Source organism: Rhinolophus ferrumequinum, chromosome 17, assembly GCF_004115265.2.
Source record: "Rhinolophus ferrumequinum isolate MPI-CBG mRhiFer1 chromosome 17, mRhiFer1_v1.p, whole genome shotgun sequence".
In the NCBI taxonomy this organism is placed as follows: Eukaryota; Metazoa; Chordata; class Mammalia; order Chiroptera; family Rhinolophidae; genus Rhinolophus; species Rhinolophus ferrumequinum.
In genome coordinates this window covers 14,873,568-14,895,031 of record NC_046300.1, presented here as the reverse complement: position 1 = coordinate 14,895,031, position 21,464 = coordinate 14,873,568, and the positions used below count along the sequence as shown (strand labels likewise).

The 21,464-nt window shown below is 34.2% G+C and overlaps 1 protein-coding gene across 8 annotated transcripts in view; it reads left to right on the top strand.

Moving 5' to 3' along the window:
* GOLGA4 (golgin A4) overlaps positions 1-21,263 on the top strand; it is a 98,898-nt gene extending 77,635 nt beyond the window's left edge. For 6 of the 8 annotated variants that reach the window (XM_033133217.1, XM_033133218.1, XM_033133213.1 and 3 more), the window contains 4 exons: positions 7,061-7,164; positions 12,070-12,156; positions 17,837-17,899; positions 20,556-21,263. In XM_033133217.1, the coding sequence (XP_032989108.1) occupies positions 7,061-7,164; positions 12,070-12,156; positions 17,837-17,866 (221 nt within the window). In that variant the 3' untranslated portion in view covers positions 17,867-17,899; positions 20,556-21,263. The remainder of the gene's footprint in view (positions 1-7,060; positions 7,165-12,069; positions 12,157-17,836; positions 17,900-20,555) is intronic. The other 2 variants (XM_033133214.1, XM_033133220.1) reach the window with 2 other exon arrangements.
* Positions 21,264-21,464: the final 201 nt, after the last annotated feature.

Below are 21,464 nucleotides of genomic sequence, written 5' to 3'. Positions count from 1 at the left end.
TTTTAAAGAAAGAATGGTAGTAATCTAAAACAAAATCAATGCATATTTATTGTTTAAAAATTCAAATAATGCTACATTGTGTAAGTGAAACTGCAAGTTCCCACTTTATTCTCCACTGTCCAAATGGACCTAGTTGACAATTTATGTATATTCCAGACTCTTCTGTATGTATGCAAACATTTATGTAATCCGCTACATGCACTCATGCTTTTGTTTTTTACTGTTACAGTAATGCTATATTTACTAATTTTACACGAGGATTTAAGGAGGAAATAATTAATGAGCATTTTTATATTCAAGGTGGGGAAGGATGATTTGGAAATACTATTTTCAATATAAATAATGTATGCTACTTACAAAGGATTTTAAAGATGAGCTTGAGTCTTTGTGTAGTTGTTCCCTTGAGATGATCATGATCTTTGAATAATCTCATAACAGTTTTCCATTCTGTTTTACTGCCTCACTGCATTAAGAGTAGTTTTATTTTGCTAAATGTTTTGTAAACCATTCTGCTTTTTCATGGGAGGCATTAGAGTATGAATCTAAACCATTTCGCATTCTTTTGTATGTTTGAAAGCTCTTATTGCTAAGAAATAATATATTATACAATTTTTAATTAAATTAATTAAGGACTTGCTTTGGATTCTTTCCAAAATGCTCTTCAAAAAGAAGAGAAAAACCAATGGGGGAGTTTCCTGTGGCTCATTGCAGAGAAGACTCCTGCTACAAAGATTGTTTGCTGTAGCTACGCCAACATATGTGACTCTCAGCGTAGAACTGCTGCTCAGTGTTCAGCAGTGTATAGAGAATAGTATTGATTCTGTTTGTTAGTTTCAGCTTAAGAATTTCATACATAATTTTCTTTTGTTCTCAGTTTTAAAGTATAAAATGCACATATGTACAGTTTATTTAATAATGAACATATATATAATAATACTAAGTGCCAAGCACTGTTATAAAACACATTTTGCATATCAGCTCATTTAGTCCTCTCAACAGCCCAGGTTATCTGGTATGCACATTAATCTCTGCACCGTGCTGCCTCTTTACAGAGTAAGAGTAAAATGAGCACCCACCATGCAGGAAAAAGTAGTAATTGCTTCTCCAGGAAAATAGCTATAAATAAGTTATCTACATGTTTAAAATAATAAAGTCAATTAGTTTTTGAAAAGTGAGAAACTTTGTAAACGTTTGCATTTTGCATCAATGTAGAGGAGTGAAACACTTAAGTATGATATAGTGATAGATATATTTTGAGGAGGAAATAGCGTGTTATCATTATTTAGTTCTTGGTGCTGTATATTTGCAAAGTGTGGTTTGAGTGAATTGGGTCTTCTAAAAGTATGTACTTTTAAAAAATGAAATATTCCAAACATACAAATGCATGCAGTGTAAATATAAAGTACAGAGACTATTTAACACTTATGAATCTGCCATCTAGAATGTTTCCAGTACCTTTGAGGCTCCTTATGCTCCTCTTTAATCTTATATCTCTCTGTTCTTTCCCAAGAGCAACCACTGTTATCATAATACAACATAAGTAGAGTTCCCTAAAAAAATCTATTTTAATGTTTTGTATATTTGGGGCTGTATAGAAATGGTATCATATTGTTTGTATTCTACATATTCTTACCTTTTTTTCACCCAGCATGATTTTGAGATTCATTGTAATGTGTGAAACTATAGTTTAATCATTTTCAATGCTAAGTTTAATAAAAATATGTCTTTATACCACGCTTTATTTAATTCATTCTCCTGTTGGTGGACATTTGAATTGTCTCAGTTTTGCTTTTATAAACAGTTTAACTGTGAACATTGACTCCTGGCGTACATGTGAAGTGTTTCTCTAGGAGGTATTGGTAGGAGTTGGGTTTCTGTGTCATAGAATATGCTTGTCTCCTGCTTTATGACGTTTTGCAAAGTAATGCCAAGTTGTTTTCTGTAGTGGTCATATCATCTTACGCTCCTGCAAGCAGTGCACAGCTTTTCCATTGGCCACATACTCACCAGTGCTTAGTATTATCTGACTTGGAGGATTCTGCCAATCTCATGTGTAAATAATACCTCATGAGGTTTCATTTGTTTGTTTTTGCTGAACAAATGGTGATTTAAATTCTAAACCAAAAGAAATGTACAGTTACAATAAAAGTCACTTTCAACTTTGGCATTTAGAGTCTCACTTATTGTTCATAACTCTTATAATGGAAGCCTTATTGTATTATTCTGCTGCACAGTGTGGTTTCCTGTTATTTATTCAGTTTTTTTTTTTAAAAATTCAGGGTTATTGAGGTATAATTTACACATAGTAATAGTCACTTTTTTTTTAGGTGTACAGTTAAGAGATTTGACAATTGTATGCAATAATGTAACCACCAACAAAATAAAAGCAGAGAATATTTCCATTACCCCAGTAAGTTATTTGGTACCCTGTTATGGTCATATTTTACCACTAATCCCTGGCAATCACTAATCTGATTTTCCACCCTTGTAGTTTTGTCTTTTCTAGAATCTTACTTAATGGAATTTAGTCTTTTGTATCTGTAGGTTTTGTATCCTCTCACTTAACTTTTAAGACACATCTGTGTTGTTGCATGTTTTGTAGTTCATTCCTCTTTATTGTTGCATAGTATTTCATTTGTATGGATAAACCACCAATTTCTTATCCTATCACAGGAAATGGACATTTAGTTTTCATTTCTCTTGTGTAAATTTCTAGGAGTGAAATTGCTGGGTTGTGTGATAAATGTTTGTTAGCAGAGTGAGTGAGCAGACATCTAAAAATATTTTTTTAATATTAATGTAGAATTTTATCATAAAGAAAATCCTTTGTGGTTACTGTTTTTGTGTCTTAAGTGAGTCTCCCCTACTCTAGGGTCATAAAGCTATCCTATATTCTGTTCTCGAAGTTCCAAGTTTTGCTCATCACATTTAAGTCTTTAATCCACTTGGAATTGATTTTTTTGGGGGTGTATCTCCTGTGGGAATCTCATTTGAGATTATTCCAACATGGCCACAAATGGAAGTCTCTTATTCTTGAAAGTTAATTTTCTTGGGTACAGAATTCTAGATTGAGAGTGATTTTTTTTTTTTTTTTTTGTAGCATTTGGAAGTTAATACTCCATTGTCTTTTAAGTTTTGTTGTTGTTGATACATTTGTTAGGCATCTTTCTAATGATCTTTCCCCAGTTAGTAATATGTATTTCTCTCTGGTTGTTTTTGTTTTTAAGATATTTTCTTCATTGGTGTTCTGTAATTTCACCATGGTATATCTAGGCTTAGATTTCTTTTTATTTATTCTACTGCCTTATAATCTTCGATTAGTTCTATAAAATTTTTAGTGAGTATCTCTTCAAATATTACCTTTATTCTATTTTCTAGTTTTCATACTATTAGAGCTTCTTATTTTATACTCTGTCTCTTACCTTTTTTAAATATTTCATCTCAGTTTTCCCTCAGGGCTGAATTCTGAAAATTTAATCTAGTTCCTCTTCTAGTTTCTAATTTTCTTGTACAGTTCTACCTAATTTGCTATTTAGCCCTCTTGTTAAGTTTTTTTTAACCCTCTAATTAAAATTTTTATTTCTAGAAGGACTTTTTCTTCTCTTTTTCAGATCTCTCAGATCATTTTTATAGTCCCCTAAATGTTGCTTATTTTTTCTAGTACTATAATTTAAAACAACAACAACAGCTTTATTGATATATAATTCACATACCATGCAATTCACCCATTTAAAATGCACAATGTAATGGTTTTTAGTACATTTTTAAAAATTGTATAACCATAAGCATAGTCAATTTTAGAACTTCTCCATTTCCCCAACAGGATACCTCACAACCTTTAACAGTTGTGCCCCATTTTCTACATTCCGTCCAACCCTCGGCAATCACTGATCTACTTTCTGTCTCTGTAGATTTTACCTATTCTGGACATTTCATATGAATGAAATCATGCAATACGTGACCATTTATGACTAGCTTCTTTCACTTAGCATGTTTTCAAGGTTCATCTGTTTTGTAGTGTTAATCAGTATGTTTTTCCTTTGTTGCCAAATAATAAATATTCTGTTATATGGATACCACATTTTATTTACCCATTCATCAGTTAATGGACATTTTGATTGTTTACACTTTTTGACTATTATGAATAATACTGCTTCGAACATTTGTGTGCAAGTTTTTATGTGAACATATATTTTTATTTCTCTTGGATATCTACCTAGAATGGGATTGCTGGGTCATATGGTAACTCTATGTTTACCTGTATAAGGTAAACGGGAAGTGTGTTTCCAAATACTTCCAGTTTGGAAGTATTTCCAAACTGATTTCCAAAGTGACTGTACCATTTTACATACAGTGTATGAAGGTTCCAATTTTTCCACATCCTTGCCAACACTTGTTATTGTATTCTTCCCATCCTGATGTAAAGTGGCATCTCATCATGGTTTTGATTTATATTTCCCTGATAGCTAATGATACTGAGCATGTTTTTGTGTGCTTACTAGCCATTTGTATATCTCTTTAAGAAAAATGTCTATACAGATCTTTTGCCCATTTTGTAAATGGGTTGTTTTTGTATTATCAAGTTGTGAGAGTTATTTATATAGTCTAGATACAAGTTCTTTATCAGATATATGATTGCAAATATTTTCTCTTATTCTGTGGGCTTTCTTTTCACTTTTTTGATGGTTTTCCTTGAAGCACAAAAGTTTTAATTTTTATGAAGTCCAATTTAACTTTTTTGTTGTTGTTGCTTGTGCTTTCGGTGTCATATCTAAAAAACCACTGCCTAGTTTATGGTTATGAAGATTTACTCCTTTATTTTCTTCAAAGAATTTTATAGTTTTAGTTCTTCCATTTATTCTTTGATCTATTTTGAGTTAATGTTTACATATGGTGTGAGATGGGAGTCTAACTTTCTTCTTCTGAATGTAGATATCCAGTGTCCTAATACAATTTATTGAAAACCCTGTTCTTTCCCCTATTGTATTCTTGGTATCCTTGTTAAAAATTTTGTTTACTTCAGGATTCTCAATTCTTTTCCATTGATCTTTATGCCAACGTGACACTGTCTTGATTACTGAAGCTTTGTATTAAGTTCTGAAATTGACGCATGTGAGTCCTCTCGTTTTGTTCTCTTTTTTTCAAGATTGTTTTGGCTATTCTGGATTTCCATTTAAATTTCCATATAAATTTTAGGATCAGCTTGTCAGTTTCTGCAAAGAAGCTAGGTAGGATTTTGATAAGAATTGTGCTGAATCAGTAGATCAATTTAGGGAGTATTCTCATCTTAACAATAGTAAGTGTTCCAATCCATGAATATGTGATCTCTTTCCATTTATTTGGATTTTTTATAGTTTCTTTTAACAATGTTTTGTAGTTTTCAGAGTATAAGTTTTGCACTTCTTTTGTTAAGTTTATTACTAATATTTTTCTTTTTGAAGCTGTTGTTCTTGGACTGGTGTTTGTTTTCAGATTGTACCTTGCAAATGTATAGAAATGAAAGTGAATTTTGTATGTTGATCTTGTATCTTACAATATTGTTAGAGCTTGCTCATTATTTAATAGTTTTTTTAGTGGATTCCTTAGAATTTTCTATATATAAGACTATGTCATCTGCAAATATAGTTTTACTTCTTTTCCAGTACTTTTATCCTATAAACGTTTCAAACATAGTTAATTTATATTTTACATGTGATAACTTCAGTGTCAGCATCTTTTAGAGGTATAAATTTGTTTATTGTTTTTGTTGACTCTTCCTCATGGGGCTTGTCTCATGTGATGTCTTGATTTTTTTTTAAATTATGAGTTCGTTTGACTGAATATAACCTGTGATAGGTAATCTGGAGGGTCCTATACTAAGGATTTTGTCAGAGAGGATTTATGTTTATTTCTGTTAGGTTCCAAGGGTATAGCAAGCCTTCAACAAGTTTTAGAATTCTTTGCCTGAATTGTAACTTTGTACCCTGGACTCTATGAGTAGGTACATGGTCACACATTCTAAGGGGAGCCTTTCTTTTTTTTTTTGTCTCTTGGAGCAGAGCCAGAAAAGTGTTTCCTAATAAGTTCCATTGTAGGTAGGCAGTACCCCTGTTTTATGTCAGATCTGCATTCAGCTCTCTCATTTTATGGGGGCCCAAAGCCTAGTCTCTGGTTTCATGACAAAAACTCTCAATATGGGCTTTTACCTACTAGGCATTACTGGATTCCCATTTGCTCTCCCATTAATTCTGTGGTTTCCTTTTCCTCTGTTTCTCTATCCCTCTAAGGATGTCCTATGATTGTAGAATGTTTTTATGCTGCATTTAGAGGTTTCTTGGTAGAAGAGGGCTTGTCAGATTACCTAGTGTGTCATTCTACTAGAAGTGGATGCAAGTATAGACTTTACCTGATGAATAATCACGAATTTATTCAGATTAAAGTGTGTCATAGTGGGACTTCATGTATGTGAACTGTATTCTTTAATTTTAGATTGAAATGGAGCTTGATTAACAAATACACTGTAACTTTTTATGGCAGTCTTTTTAAAATGTTGAATCAAAATATTTGAAAACCACTGTAATGGCATTAATAACGCATGCATTTTCAGGTTATTTATTCTGTGTTTCAAAATGTTTTGAAAACTTGATTTAAACTCAGTGCTTTTAGGTTTGGAATATTAGAAAAACTAGAATATTATTCTAAGTTGCTAAACTCTTAATAAAATGAAAATAATTGTTAATTTTAGTCATTGTGGAATATCTGAAGCTAACTACATAATATTTAAGAAGGAAATACCAATTTTAAGGAATCTTTGTATTCCCTAAGTATAGTCTTTTAAAATTGTCATGCCAGAAGGAGGAGAAAGAGGAGGAGGAGGAGAAGGAAAGATGTGAGAAATAAAATTGTTATAATAATTCTTGTTTTCTCTTTGAAGGGAAAAATATCAGTTGGAATGCTTAGTGTATATCCAATACAATACCATGCAATACAATATAATTAATATAAAAATGATGTGTCTCTTAGTAGTTTATCTGGTCTTATCTTTACAATTTGATCTGTTTTTTTTTTTTTTATTTGACAGGTGGCAATTTGTACCGTACTGATGTCTCACTCTTTGGAGAACCTACCGAGTTTGAATATTTGCGAAAAGTGCTTTTTGAGTATATGATGGGTCGTGAGACTAAGGTATAAATCATGTCTGGTGATTTGGCATACGGCTTAATTTAAAAGGAAATATGTCCCATTTTTAATATACATATTGATTCCATGTGTTCACTGTTAGCAGACCATACATGCTAATAGCAGATGATAGGTACTTGTATCATTGTTCTTAATTGCAAAAGTTAATTGGCAGATTTTGATTATATTTCTTACATTAATAAAATATTAATTTAAAAAATACTGTTAGATGGTGCTAAATACTGAAAATATAAAATTTCATAACTTCATACTTTGGGAAGCATTTGGCTATTTTTATTTTTGATTTCAGATCTTAAAGTTAGGAGAACAGGTTTCACTTTCATTAAGACTCAAGGACAGTGTAGAAGTATTGGAAATGGTCATAATTAAGAATGACTACTTACAGATATTTAGAAATATTTCACTTTAGTCACTGTAAGAAAATCATTCCTTCACATATGGAGTATTGATCATTTAAAAATTGCCACATCATATGAGTAACAATACTTGGCTAATTTGTTTTCTACAAGTTGAATTTATTGTAAGGTCCTTGAGTGTAGAGTCTTGTCTTATTCTTATTTATATCCCCTGCAGTGTTTTTAAAAGAGCCTTATATTGGACTTTTGGTAAACATATCTTGAATTGAATGCATTTATGGAAATTCATGAGCCTTCCTTAAACAAAATTTGTCACTTAAAGCAACTTCTGTTTCTGACGTTTCAATTTTTTACCAACGTGAACTTTTACATTATCTGTATACTCTGGCTGCGAATGGGATAATGAGTTTTCTGTTCTTAGAAGCAATCAATGTTTCAACTTACAAGTCTGTGGGGGTTGCTGAGTCTTAGGATGCTAAGCCAGTTCAGAGATTGATTTGGAATATATTTAAAACCTGAAAAGTAAGGGCATAAGAAAACCTCTTAAAAGAATATTATGAATTTATGGATTGTAGTGTCAATGAAACACTAGGACTTACAGGGCTGGAAGTCATTTGAGTCCTTGATCAAATGAAATCTCATTTCATTGTATCAAATATTTTGTATCAATTACTTGTATCAAATTACTTGTATCAAATACATTGTATCAATTACTCTCAAATTAAAGTAATAACTGGTGTGATCCTGAATATGCATCACAGGAAAGATACATTAGTTTACAGTGATTCAGTGTATCTGTTTCTTAAGGACTTTTTTCTATTCAAAGAATAGCCAAAACTGATTTTCTCCTTACCTTTTTAAAACAAAGCTAATGAAATATAACTTCCTCTTAACTCTGTCTTTATTGTACAGCAGCCTGTATTTGAGGTGAGGTAGATAGTTTAATGGTTACCTTGCTATTGCAGGGAAGGGGGGAATGGCATATCTTTTAAACAAAATAGCCTCTCTTAACTTTAGCTACTTTGGTTCATTTGTGAATCTGAAACTATGATCCTAGTGTTTGTGCTAAATAAATTTTTTAACCTTTTCTTGGTCTGCAAAATGAAGAGACTGACTGCCTCAATTTGTTTCTTCTGGAGGTTGCAAACGTATCTACAGAGTTTATAAGTCCTGAAGAAAGACCTAGCACAAGCATAAGATATCCTGGGGCAGTGCCAGTTCAGCCAGGTCTAAGCTTGTGTTTTCTGGGCTTTGCAGTTACTTTTAGGGTATGATGGGATGTTCTCGAGGCACAGGCAGCCCCATTTAACACCTGGCTGGGAATCCATGTTGAGGGGTGCTCTCTCGCTGGTCTTCATCTTCAGCATTCAGTGTATTTTTCTGGTTACTAAAAATGATGAGTAGTCTATCATTCTGCCATCACCATGTATAAGTAAATATTGAAAATGGGTAGCAGATTTTCAGTTTAATTTACTGCATATTTATTGAGCACTTACTACATGTGGACCTTTGTTTATCACCATGATGGATAGGGAGGCGAAATTTGATACCATGCTTAACTTTAAAGGAGTTTGCCATGTACAGAGACCCCCTCAACTTACAGTGGGGTTACTTCCCAATAAACCCATCATTAAGTTGAAAACATCGTAAATCAAAAATGCATTTAATACATTTCACTTACTGAACATCATAGCTTAGCCTACCTACCTTAAACATGCTTAGATCACTTAAATTAGCCTATAGTCAGGCAAATCATGTAATACAAAGCCCATTTTATGTAAATAAAGTGTTGACTTTCTCATGTAATTTATTATGTGTATCGCTTTCACATCATCTTAAAGTTAAAAAAATCATCAAGTCTAACCATCTGTAGTAGGAAGAGGGAGCTGTTCTTAGTTGAGCATAATGTGATGCTATTAAGAGAGGTGGAGTCCTCATATTTACTTGTGGGAATGTCAAGGAAGACATCATGGAGACGCATGTGTATCTACTGGCCTTTCTTTATAGAGGTGCTTAGATTTTGATAGACGGGCTCAGATAGGAGGGAAAGCCTGGACAGAAGGTCCAAAGCAGGAAACTGAGTGTGGGTTTAGGAATGACACATAGTCTGATCCAACTAAAACACTGAATCTGAGGTGGGAGTCACTGCTTAGGGCTGCACAGAGTGTGGAGGAGGGTCTGGAATGTTCTCAGAGTTTACCTGTAGATCTTGGGGCGGGGCGGGGGGAGGGGTAGCCCTGGAAAATTTTGAGCAGGGATTGACAAGATCAAAGCTTTTTTGACATGATCTTTTGCTGACTTGCCCAGTTTCTACACATTAATAAAGAATTTGAAATAGAGACCAGGTTGTGGTTTTAGAATGAAGCAGAGTGTGTTACGGCCTTTGTGATTTGATGCTTATCTACAGCTGTTTCTTGTCTAACAGGCTCTGCATGTCACCCCACCTGTGTTTCTTCATCTGCTTCTGCACACTGTGCTCCTTATTTTGTGAGGCAGATGAGTGTTTTAAGACCACGTGTAGGACACACATTCGTATAGTGTGAAGTTAAGTAAGCCCCTCTTTTTCTTCTGTCCTTGTACTTCCTTTTTCTTGGCTTTTGATCCTCCGTGCTGTTATTGATACTAAAACCCAGCCTGTTCAGTTCTTCAGTAGAAAGTTTTTCATCCGAACTTTTACTGAAGCCTCTCCCTAAAGAAAACCTGTCTGGAGAGGCCACTTCTAAACCAGGTGGCTCATTTGAACTTCCCCTTACTTCCCAGGGCCTGGGGATAGTGTATGTAGCATAGAAAGTCTGATTTTTTTTTTCCCTGAGGAATGGCAAAGAGCTTGGGCTTCTCCATTAAAGGGTTTTCTGGCAAGCCAAGGAAGAGCTTTAAGTCTTTGCCGAGTAATCAGCTGCAAATTCCGGATCTCTGATGAATTTACAGGTGGGTTTCCCATTTAACACTTTCTAGAAATGTGAAGAGAAAACTAGCCACAATTTTTTTTTTGACAGACATTGTTGTGTGAATATAAATGGAGTTTTGATTACTTTGAACTTTATAAGCTGTTGAAATTAAAGAAATGTTTCCTGTAATTGTGAATCCCTGAATTTTAGAGTTTTCTTGTTTCCTTAAAACAGGCTTCATAGTAGTATACCAGAAAGCATTTAATAGTGCTTCGGAGTGTAATAAAAAGAATACTGAAATAGTTACTACTGTGTATTTCTCTTGCCATTTCATGCCACGCATGTGCTTGGTTTCTAGACTTTAGCACCAAAGATTCTGTTCTATCTATGCAATACAAAGTAAAGGGTGAGGGTTTTTGTAAAATGCCTTTGGAATTCTCCAAGAACTACGTTGTTTGAAATGGTAGAGGCAGAAGCAAAGATGAAAGGAAGGAAGGGGGCTGAAACTAAAATCCTATTGTGTTGGGGTTTGTGGTATCAGTTGATCTGTTAGTTGGAAGTTACTAGGAATACGTGAAGTGCCTTGCTTAGGCCTAGCACATAATTCGAAAAACAACATTAGTTTCTTTCCTGCCTGGAAATAATTATACTGTTTTCCCCCAATGATGTGAGTTTCCAGAATTCTTGGGTAACTATTATGTCATCTTTTCCTCACTGAGTTTCTCTAGTCCGTCCTCTCCCCTCCCCCCAACACCACACACACAATCAGTAACTGTGAACAAAGACTGTTAGCGGCAGTTCTCTGGGGATCCTCCCATCCTCTGTAGGAGCCCGCAGGGGAACACTAACACCTGAATGTGTATGTAAGCTCTAAACTTGTTCTACTTATTTCATAAGTGGTATCTTCTTTCCTCTCTGTCTCCCTCACAACATCTCATCTTGATACAAAATAGGGAATTTCAACCTTTGAGGAGAATTTTCCACCATCTTATGGGTGACAGTCTGACTCACGGTATATTTATTTAGATCCTGCACAATTTATGATCTTGTTTTGCAAGCCACCATGTGTAATGTTTGATTCATCATGTTTTCTACCAAACAAAACATCTTGTGTTTATTTAAAACGTAATTTGTATTTCTATTAGGTTGATGTGCTGCATGTCTTAAAAAATACCTACTAAGCATGTTCATGTCCATGCAGTAGCCCGTGTTTATGAGATATATGATGTGATTTAGTTAAAGCTGAACTGGGGAGTATCTCGTTCTGATTATCGACAGCATATGTTTTGGCAATACGTCACATATTAGGTAGATTTCTACAAATAAAAAGCCTTCTAAAATGAATGAATAATAAAGTTTCATCTTCCTAAGACAAAGGGCCAAGAACATTAGAACTTTATGCAGCTTCATGCTATTGTAAATGCATCTTCTTCAAATACTATCTACAAGACATTGTGAGGGGTCCTCTTAAATTGGAATTCTAGTGTTGGCTGTTATTTCCTTGACGAAAACCTTCACATCATACTTCTTTGGTCGTGGCTTCCATTTGAGATCACTAAAGAATCTCACCAGCAGAACATGTCACAAGGGGTCAGGACTTTCTTTGCCCTGATGCCTACTAGTGGTTGTCTCTTGTTTTCTTACAGACCATGGCAAAAGTTATAACCACTGTACTGAAGTTCCCTGATGATCAGACTCAGAAAATTCTGGAAAGAGAAGATGCTCGGCTAATGGTAAGCTTTAAAAGTAGGTTATAGACAGAAGATAACTTTATCTTATCTGTTTACATTCCGTCTCATTTACAAAGACTTTGAGTTGGTAAAAGAAATTTAAAAATTTTAATTTTTGTTACACTATAGCCTAAAAATGAGAGTGAATCTACATTAAGAAAGTTTAACTTAGGGCAAATATGAATGGGTGCCTTCAAGGAAAGGAAAGTCTTATTTAATAGCATCTATGAGGTTGGCACCCATATGCTATATGGGATTTCCAGAACCTAGGCTATTTGTGGAAAGGACGGAAAGGTATTTGTTCTGGTATATCCAGTAATACTTTTTTAAATCCAAATTATATCAGGATGTTTTATAGGTTACAGTTCTTCATTCAACTTCAATTGATTCTCAGATACAACAATTATGAGTGAACTAATTCAAGCATTTTTGGACTTTTGACATAACCCTACAAGGGAAATATAGATACCTGAATTATTAGAAACCGTTGTGTGAAGTCAGCTGTGATTGAAGTGAAACAAACACACACTTCATAAATTATGCAGAATTCCCTGTGCCTAACTCTTTTTGCCCTGGACCAGTAATTCAGTTAGAAGATCCATTCTAAGCAGAGTGTGAAACTTGTGAGGATTCGTGTCTTGCCCCTGGCTTTCTCTTTCTGCTTCCTTTTTTTCCTTGCTCATAGCCTGCAATACACTCCATATTCTGCCCCCAATTCCTTCACCTATTTCATGATCCCAGTACCGCTGTTTTCTCTCCGCACTGAAGCAAGCCAAGGTCTTCTCCTTAGTGATGGGTTAGCCTGTTCGGAGTATCTCCAGTGAGGACTGAGTCAATAAGTAATTACCTCCAAAGCATCCCACCTTACCTGGACAGACTGTGTATTTCTTAGAAAACTTCTTGCTTATATGGAGCCCAAATCTCCCTTCTGTAGTAGTGATCAGTGTGTTCCAGTTCTGACTGCACGGGACTCCACCAAACTCTGGAGCTGGCCGAGGTGGAGGGCTTTCCCTTCCCAGCTGCGTACCCCCAGCACTTAGCTGCCATTTATGAAGTTCCTTTTCTCTGACCCATTGCACAGGGTCGGTCCTGAAGGCATCCCAGTGCCTCAGACACATTCTGACCTCTGCTTCCTGGCTTCCTCTGAGGTCATCCAGCATCCCTGACCGGTGTCCCCATACTCCACTGTCTACTGCATTATGTACCTATTGTGTCGTTTCTGGGACAGTTGCAGTTGTTTTGGTTAGTGTTTGTTTTTTGAAAGGCATTCTTCCTCAGTATCTGGTGGCCTAAAAAGCATTGCTAGATCTCTGTAGTCATTTCTGGTTATAAATATTTTTGATGAAGCATGTCACCGTAATGTATGTCCTTAATGAACAGAGCAAATGCTGCTGTAAATTTTAGTGAACATCTAATTCTATAACCATGGACTCAGAGAAGAAGTTTTCCTCTTCACTGAGTAAAACCACTGTGTCTTTGTGAAAATCAAGCTCTTCCAGTGCAGTTTGAGCCTCTTGACATGATTCTGTCATCATGGCCCAGTTGAAGAAAATATTTTTAAATGATATAAATAAGCTTTTATTATCTTGGTTCATTCTTCCCTGGACTCTCTATTATCTTAATGTTGGAGTATGGCAAACTCTCCTCTTACTGTTGGGCAGTATGTGATCAGGATTTGCTCTACGATATGGACTCATCCTAAATCGCCGCTTTACAAATGTGTTAGGAAACTTCCCCTCGCCCCATACACACATGCAGTCTTAGAATAGTTTGCCTTGAGGGGAACTAATGAATTGGTATGTGTAAATAGTGAACCAAGTTAAAACCTTTTAAGGCAGACAGAAAAATTTGTTTCTAAGTTTAACTGAAAAGAAATTTTTGGAAAACATTACACTCTTTATTCCTGAATAAAGTAGAATTCAGTTGAGATAGGGATGAAATGGAAGGATCCTTCCTGAAGAAATCCTTTCTTATCTCAGAGGGAAAGTCCCATTCCACTGCTGCTTTAAGCAGAGTCTCATCCATCATTATCTTTTTCTTTTTTTAAAAAAAAGATTTTATGGGGAAGGGCAACAGGACTTTATTGGGGAACAGTGTGTACTTCCAGGACTTTTTTCCAAGTCAAGTTGTTGTCCTTTCAATCTTAGTTGTGGAGGGTGCTGTTCAGCTTCAAGTTGTTGTCCTTTCAGTCTTAGTTGTGGAGGGCGCAGCTCAGCTCCAGGTGCAGTTGCCGTTGCTAGTTGCAGGGGGCACAGCCACCATCCCTTGGGGGAGTCGAACCGGCAACCTTGTGGTTGAGAGCCCACTGGCCCATGTGGGAATCAAACTGGCAGCCGTCGGCGTTAGGAGCAACGGAGCTCCAACCGCCTGAGCCACCGGGCCGGCCCATCTTTTTCTTAATGAGTGGGTTCAGTCAATAATCACCTACTCTTCTGTTTGTTACGGTGAATACGGAAAAATTGAAGACATGGAAGATATGACTGACTTTGTGTAACCTTTAATTTTCGGGGAAAGAGGTACCATCCATTCATTCATATATGAATAAAAGATATACCTAAGTAATATAATTCAAATAATGAAAGTAACTGCTTAGGAAATATGCACGAACTTATAATGAACGCAAAGTGGGGAAGATCCCCAAGGTGACTTACAAATCAACTTGAGTCACCTTTCGTCAGTGTAAGGAGATTCCTGGATACAGTGGCTCATGATTGTTTCTGTATTTCATGGAAAATGAATCATTGGTGATTGAGAAAGTTGAAGCAAGGGTCTCACTTGCCTTAAGATTGCTCTCATTCATGAAATGAGCAATAAAAATTACTCTTTGAACAAACCTCTTGAAGAAATTTCAGCTGATTTTATACCCCTATCCAGTGAACCGTAGCTGGTTAGAACACAATATTGCAAAGAACTGTGACTTCTTTTTTCCAATAGAAAGATACATAAGATATCCAATAGAAGCACATAAATAGCTTTTCAATATCATTATATAAAATACCTTTGTAATAGCAGGATGTATAAAAGTATAGAAAACAAAGCTTTTTAGGAGTTTATTAAATACTCATTGAAAAGCTATTTAGTCACATTAGCTTTAAATGTATGTTCCAAATGGATCTTTCCTGTAATTTGTTGTAGATGTGTAGCTACAGTTTCCCTTCTGTTAAAATTAGCAATCTTGAGTGTTTTGTTATTTTTAGCTTTGGGAGCTGAAAAGCTGATATAAGTAAACCAAAGCAAACCCCAAGCACCTTGCGGAGCTTCCCTGTCCATAAATACTGGGGATGCTTGCGAGAGAGTGCGGCTGCTGTCTGTGCTGATGTCTGCAGCCCGTGTCAGTGTTTGCGTTGTTTGGCAAGTATTCTAGGAGGAATACCTTCTGAACACTTTGCTTTGTGGCATGAATCCAAAGCTTTCTATGACTGCTGGTAAGGTATTTTTCAATATATCCGCTCTTTACCATCTCTCCCCTCCCCAGTGAGTTTTACACGTATCTTTGTTTCCCTAAAGCAGCTGTTTTCGTCCTCTCAGTTTTTAGCTTATTGTGCCTGATACTTCATTTGGTGATGGTGTGAGTAGTTCAGGTGACGAGAGTAGACAGGATATTTCAGAAGCAAGATAGAAGCAAGAGTGAATACAAGCATCTTTGGCTTGTCTAATTGTTTTTTGCTGAATAAAACTACTTAGAGGTATACCGTCAGATATTTTTTAAAAAGAGAGTGCTATTTGTTATTTAGGATAATTTCATTAAGAAAGTTAAGGTATATTGACATACAATATTATAGAAAGTTTATTTTAAGCAGGTGCTAAACATCTCTTGGAATTGAGAAGCTCTTTTGTTATATAGAAATCTCTTTTAAAAAGTGTTCCTAGAAATGCATGTTTATCTCTAGAGTGCCAGCAAACCTAATGACATGTTTAACATAGATGGCTATTTCCTTGATAACTGCATTAAAAGAAAACTTTCCTTTTTGATGAAAAAGGTTTGGCTTATTTTCTTTCCCCATCCACTCCAGTCATTTTTAAAAACTTGATCTTCTATTGACTGTCGTTGCTTTGCTTTCACACTGATCCTTCATGTTGTGTCAAGTTCTTGATTAATTCTTGCGCTAGACCAACCAGACTTGTACTTCTCTCCCTTTGGTTATAATTTTTAAAAGTCTCCTCTGAATTAATAAAATCATCAGAACTTTTCAGCATTGTTAGATGCAAGCGTTTTCCATTCCAGCGGAGGTTTATCTTTCCTTTTGTATGGGCTCAGTAGATGGATGCAAGGTGGATTCAGGACACAAATGCTAATAAAACTGATACATAGTAAAGAATACTGCACGTGTAAAATACTATTTGTTATCTCAAAAGTGGTGTTGACTCTTGGTCTTGTTAGAATTACATACTGACCATTGCCAAAAACACATAGCAAACAGTTCAGAAACATGTCACATAGAAAGGGGGGCCTTTTGTGATCTTCAGTCTCCCAGCTGTTTCCACCATGCCAGGTCATCTTTGTTAATATGGTGGTGAATATTTACCCCCCAAGTTTTCTAATCTTTATTCATATATATTTATTGTTATTCCTTTATCACTTAATTATTTTATTTTTGTAAAAAATGAGAGTATGTCACAGCTTGCTTTATTCACTTAATATATTTTTATATTATGCCACCTCATTACAAATTGATCTACCTCATTCTTTGTAATGGCTAATTGTATGATTATATGGATGTCCTACAATTTTAGTTCACCATTTTCTCATTCTTGGACACTTAGGTGGTTTCCAGTTTTTCAAGCATAGACATAGACACAGGGAACATCCGTATATACATATATTTTGAAAGTTTTCCAATAGGATATTAACCTTATTGTGTTGTGTGTGTTGCAAATTTTGTTTTCTAGTTTGTCTTTTGATTTTGCTGCTTTTTACTAACTTCACGTTAAATGTAAAAAATAAATAAGATGATGTTTCTGAGGTTGGTCACATTATCCAAGAATAGAATCACGTTTTATAAACAACCCTGTTTTTAAGTAAACCGGGAAGATAATTAATAATTTTGGATTATTGACAATCTTAAAACAGGACGTAAAGTTTATTTAAGAAGGTTGCTACAGTAAAAACTGTGTTTGAAATTGAAGCCCTTGGAATGGAAATTTCAGTGTGGGTCCTCATTCCTGACACCATTCCTAAGGTACTATTGGATTACAAGAGAGTTATTCCGTGATAAAATTGACATATTTTAGGAATGACGATCCGACATGTAGGTATACTGTAGTCAGAATCATCAGCATTTCCCCAAAAGCTTTTGATGGTAAATTGAGATTATGCAAATCAAATTTGAATGTGGATTTTAATGGAATTATAAAAGAAATCCTTTTATAAAGCCAATAATCACACCCTAATTAATCTATCATATGCATATGCACTTAAAGTGTGAAGTACATCTTTAATTATGTTTAAATGTTTTCAAGTTAAAGTTGCAAGTAAAATCTCAACTATGAAGTGTTTACTTAGGATGGGAGGGAGGTGTTACAGTCCTTGTACATTGCCTACACTTCCTTGATTTTAGGAGATTTGAGAAAAATTGAAGTATAACATGTTTAATCCTTTGAAGTTCATATACACATATAATCTATGTGTTATATTCCGTCTTAAAACTAACCCAATAAGCTTTTTTTTTTCCTGGCTTTGTAGTACACTTCACCTCGCAGTGGTATCTTCTGAGTAAACCATCAGTCTGTGCTTAGTTAGCATGTGGTGAGTGAAGAATAACGTCTTGTGTCTTTTGTGTAGAAATCAAATGTATTGCATGATACTAACCATTTTGCTGGAATTCTTTTGCTTTTTTTGCTTAATAAATATATGATTTTGCTCTGGGCTATTATAGGTATTTTCTGTTAATTCTGTTTTATAGATTAATAATCACCACTACCAGTAAGAGTTGTACAATTTTAGGAAATTTTAGTTCTTTAAATAGTACTTGAAAATTTCAAAATTGCTCTTTGAAATTTTGCTAAAGAATCCAAAAGAGTTTTTATGTATTAGATATTCCTTCTAGTTTTTTTATTTCCCAACAATGGTCTTTGAAGTCAATAAAGATGGTGAGAGAGAAATGAAAACTCATTTTCTAGGTAAAAGTAAAATGATATATTTCATGGATTCAGATATTTCACCAATCCAAAATTGAAAATATTGTAAAGCCTATTTAGAGTCAAGACTAGTCAAAAATAAGGAAAATTGTTATAGTAAAGTTGCTTTAAAAATCAGCGCAGTTTTATTATTTCCTGGGATCATGCAGTTTTACAAAATAATACATTTGTCCTGAGGAGCCCCTAAGCAGCCTGCTTTAATTGAATGGAGCTGATTTCTAATTAAATATTACTGTAGCAAAGTGCAGGCATCTAAAATGTTTCAACATAGTTAACTGTCTTGACTATTTAAACACTCCTATTACCTCCACATATTAGTTATGCTATTAGCTGGATTTAGCACCCCCTTGAAAATTTAGGGTACATTTTTGCTAGAATTTTCACAAATCACAGATAAGCTGAATCACAATTAATAGAGTTTAATTATAATTAGGATTCTCTGTGATTGTTAATTCAGCTAGCAGTATCACGGTTTAAAATGCCAACATACAGCATTTTCAAAAATGTTTTAACTAAAAATCCTTTATGCCTTGCCTACAGTTGAGTCTCATTTTGATTGTAATATATATCAATTAACTTGCCTTACTGATTACCTAGAATTATCTTTAGTTATGTAAAGGCCATGTCAAACCCAGTAAATCTTAAATTTTCCTTTTTTAATAATAATATAAATTCTACATCATGCTTGTGGTTACATTATTGCATTTAAATGCCGTCATTAATCACTGGAAATGTATACTGTGTAGCATTTCTGTTGATTAATTGATTGACTGTCTCCTTAACTTTTAGTTTGAAAAATTTCAAACATAAGATTTACAAAAATGCTACAATAGTCCCTCTTATTTATACCCCTTACCTATATTCACCAATTATTAACATTTTGCCAAATTTTTTAACTTTCTCTCACTCATGCTCTTTCTCTTCATATATATTTTCCCCTCTCTAACATTTGACAATTACTTGCAAACATAAACTAAATATTTTGGCAAATATCTTTAAGAACAAGTACATTTTCCCACATACTCATAATGCAATTATCAATCCTAGGAAATTTAATATTAACATAATACTGTTATCTAGTTTATAGTAAATATTCACATTTTTCCAGTTTTCCAAATAATGTCTTCTATAATTTTTTAAGTTCTGGGAGCCATTCAAAGATTGCACATTGCATTTTGTTGTGAGGTTTTTCTTCTCTCTTTTAAACTAGAAAAGTTCTCCCAGCTTCTTTGTCTTTCATGACATTGACATTGTATAGCATTACTGAATGCATGAATTTCTTCCCACAACACAAGCTTCAAAATTATAACTGACAAGGGAATTTAAATTTAACAGAAGTTCTTTCTTGTCTAGATTTCTAGGACCAACATGATTGTTGAGTTATTTTTATAAATAATATACTATTGGAAGTGCATCATGAGTAGTGAATTATATTGTTCATTTACAAATTAAGAAGACTATAAAAATTTCCCTTTCATATATATATATATGTATATATATGTAGATATATATGATAGGTAAAAGTACCTATCTATTTATCTATCTAGCTATCATATATATATATAAAGTTTGTCTGTTACTTAATCTTATTTGGTAATTTATTTTTATGGCGTTTTTTTTTTTTTTTTTTTTTTTAAAACCTCATACTTGACCTGACTACGGGCATTTAGCATTTTAGTTAGAGAAACTTTATTAGGAAGGAAAGTTTAGCATAATTTCTCATAACATTTGAAGTTTTTTTAAAATTAAGTTTATTGCAGATGAGGCATAGCTTTTTACACCAAAATTCTGCTTGTTTTCTGCTGCTATGCATATCATTCTGGAGAATTTTAATAAGTAGAAAAATCAACACATTAGAGAAAGGGAAACATACTTTCTCCGATTTAAAGCCAGACTGAAAAGACTGCATCCTGGAGAAATTCTGCCACGAGAGCATGTTCGCTCCGGGCTTTCTCTAATTATGATCTGGTAGCTTTCAGTCCAGACTTAAAGAGGCAGTGCCAATACGTGTTGAAGGATGCAGTTCCAGTGTCACTTAAAAATACTGCTTTCCAGAGTGGCTGGCTCTAGGTCAGCTCATTCCAAGGACATTGATGTTTTAAAGATTCCTTTAGGATTTAATACTTAAAATATTTCTACTTCAATTCCCCAGGCCATAGATTATAATTTTATTTTAACTTGAAATAACACATCCTTTAAAATGTTGGCTTCAAATGTTGTTGTTTTTTTTTCCTCTTTATCTTCTTTTCCCTTTTCTTTTCCAGTCATGGCTCCGATCTTCATCTTGAAGAAATGAGAGTAATTTAATGTTGGGCAAGCTTGGAAAACTGCACATTTGCTGTTCTTTGAGAAAGAAGCTGTTATTCAGGGCCCCTCATGTAGCCAAAAGACCAAGAAAAACCTGACATGGGCCCACAGATATACTGCAGACTGCCTTTAACATAGGTTGTATCAGTGGAGAAACGGTGATAGTTTTTCCTTTTTTCTTCTCCTTTTTTTTCTTTTTTTCTTTTTTTTGGTTGGAAAGAGTTTTATGTTGTTTAAAATTTTTTGAATAACTTAATCTGATTTATGGGCTCACTTAATATTTCTTCCATTCTTTTTGTTCCTCTTTTTAAAGAACTGCTTGCCTTTTCTATTTATTTTTAGAGTGATTTAAAAAAAAAAAGACTTGTGCAATACATTTTGAGGTGAAACTTAGTGGATTTTTTCTGATAAATTAGATCACTTAATTCACTCTTTTATCCAGATTGATTTGTTGAATATTTACTAAAGACTAGTTCTTTAAGCTATGACATATGATAAATCCAAACAGCAGTACCTCATTGTTTACTTAGCTTTTGTACTTATATTTTTCAGAGGAAAAAATACTACTGTAAATTGTAAATAGTCAATACATAACTATTGTATGCAAATCCGTGACTGTCGGCAATGTCATCTTGGAAAAACAGATAAATAAAGTTTATTTACTGTATAAAATATGCTTATTGTGCTTTTTTTCTATGTTGAAATCTATTTCAAAATAGTTAATTTATTTCTGTCTGGGCAAATACAATGCACTATTTGTTAAGATGAACATTTGGAAAGATTTTTTTTATGTTAAAAATTAGCATGACCAAGTTAGAAGAAGTATGGAAACAAGAAGTACTTCATGGTGTGTGTTTCAGGATTCT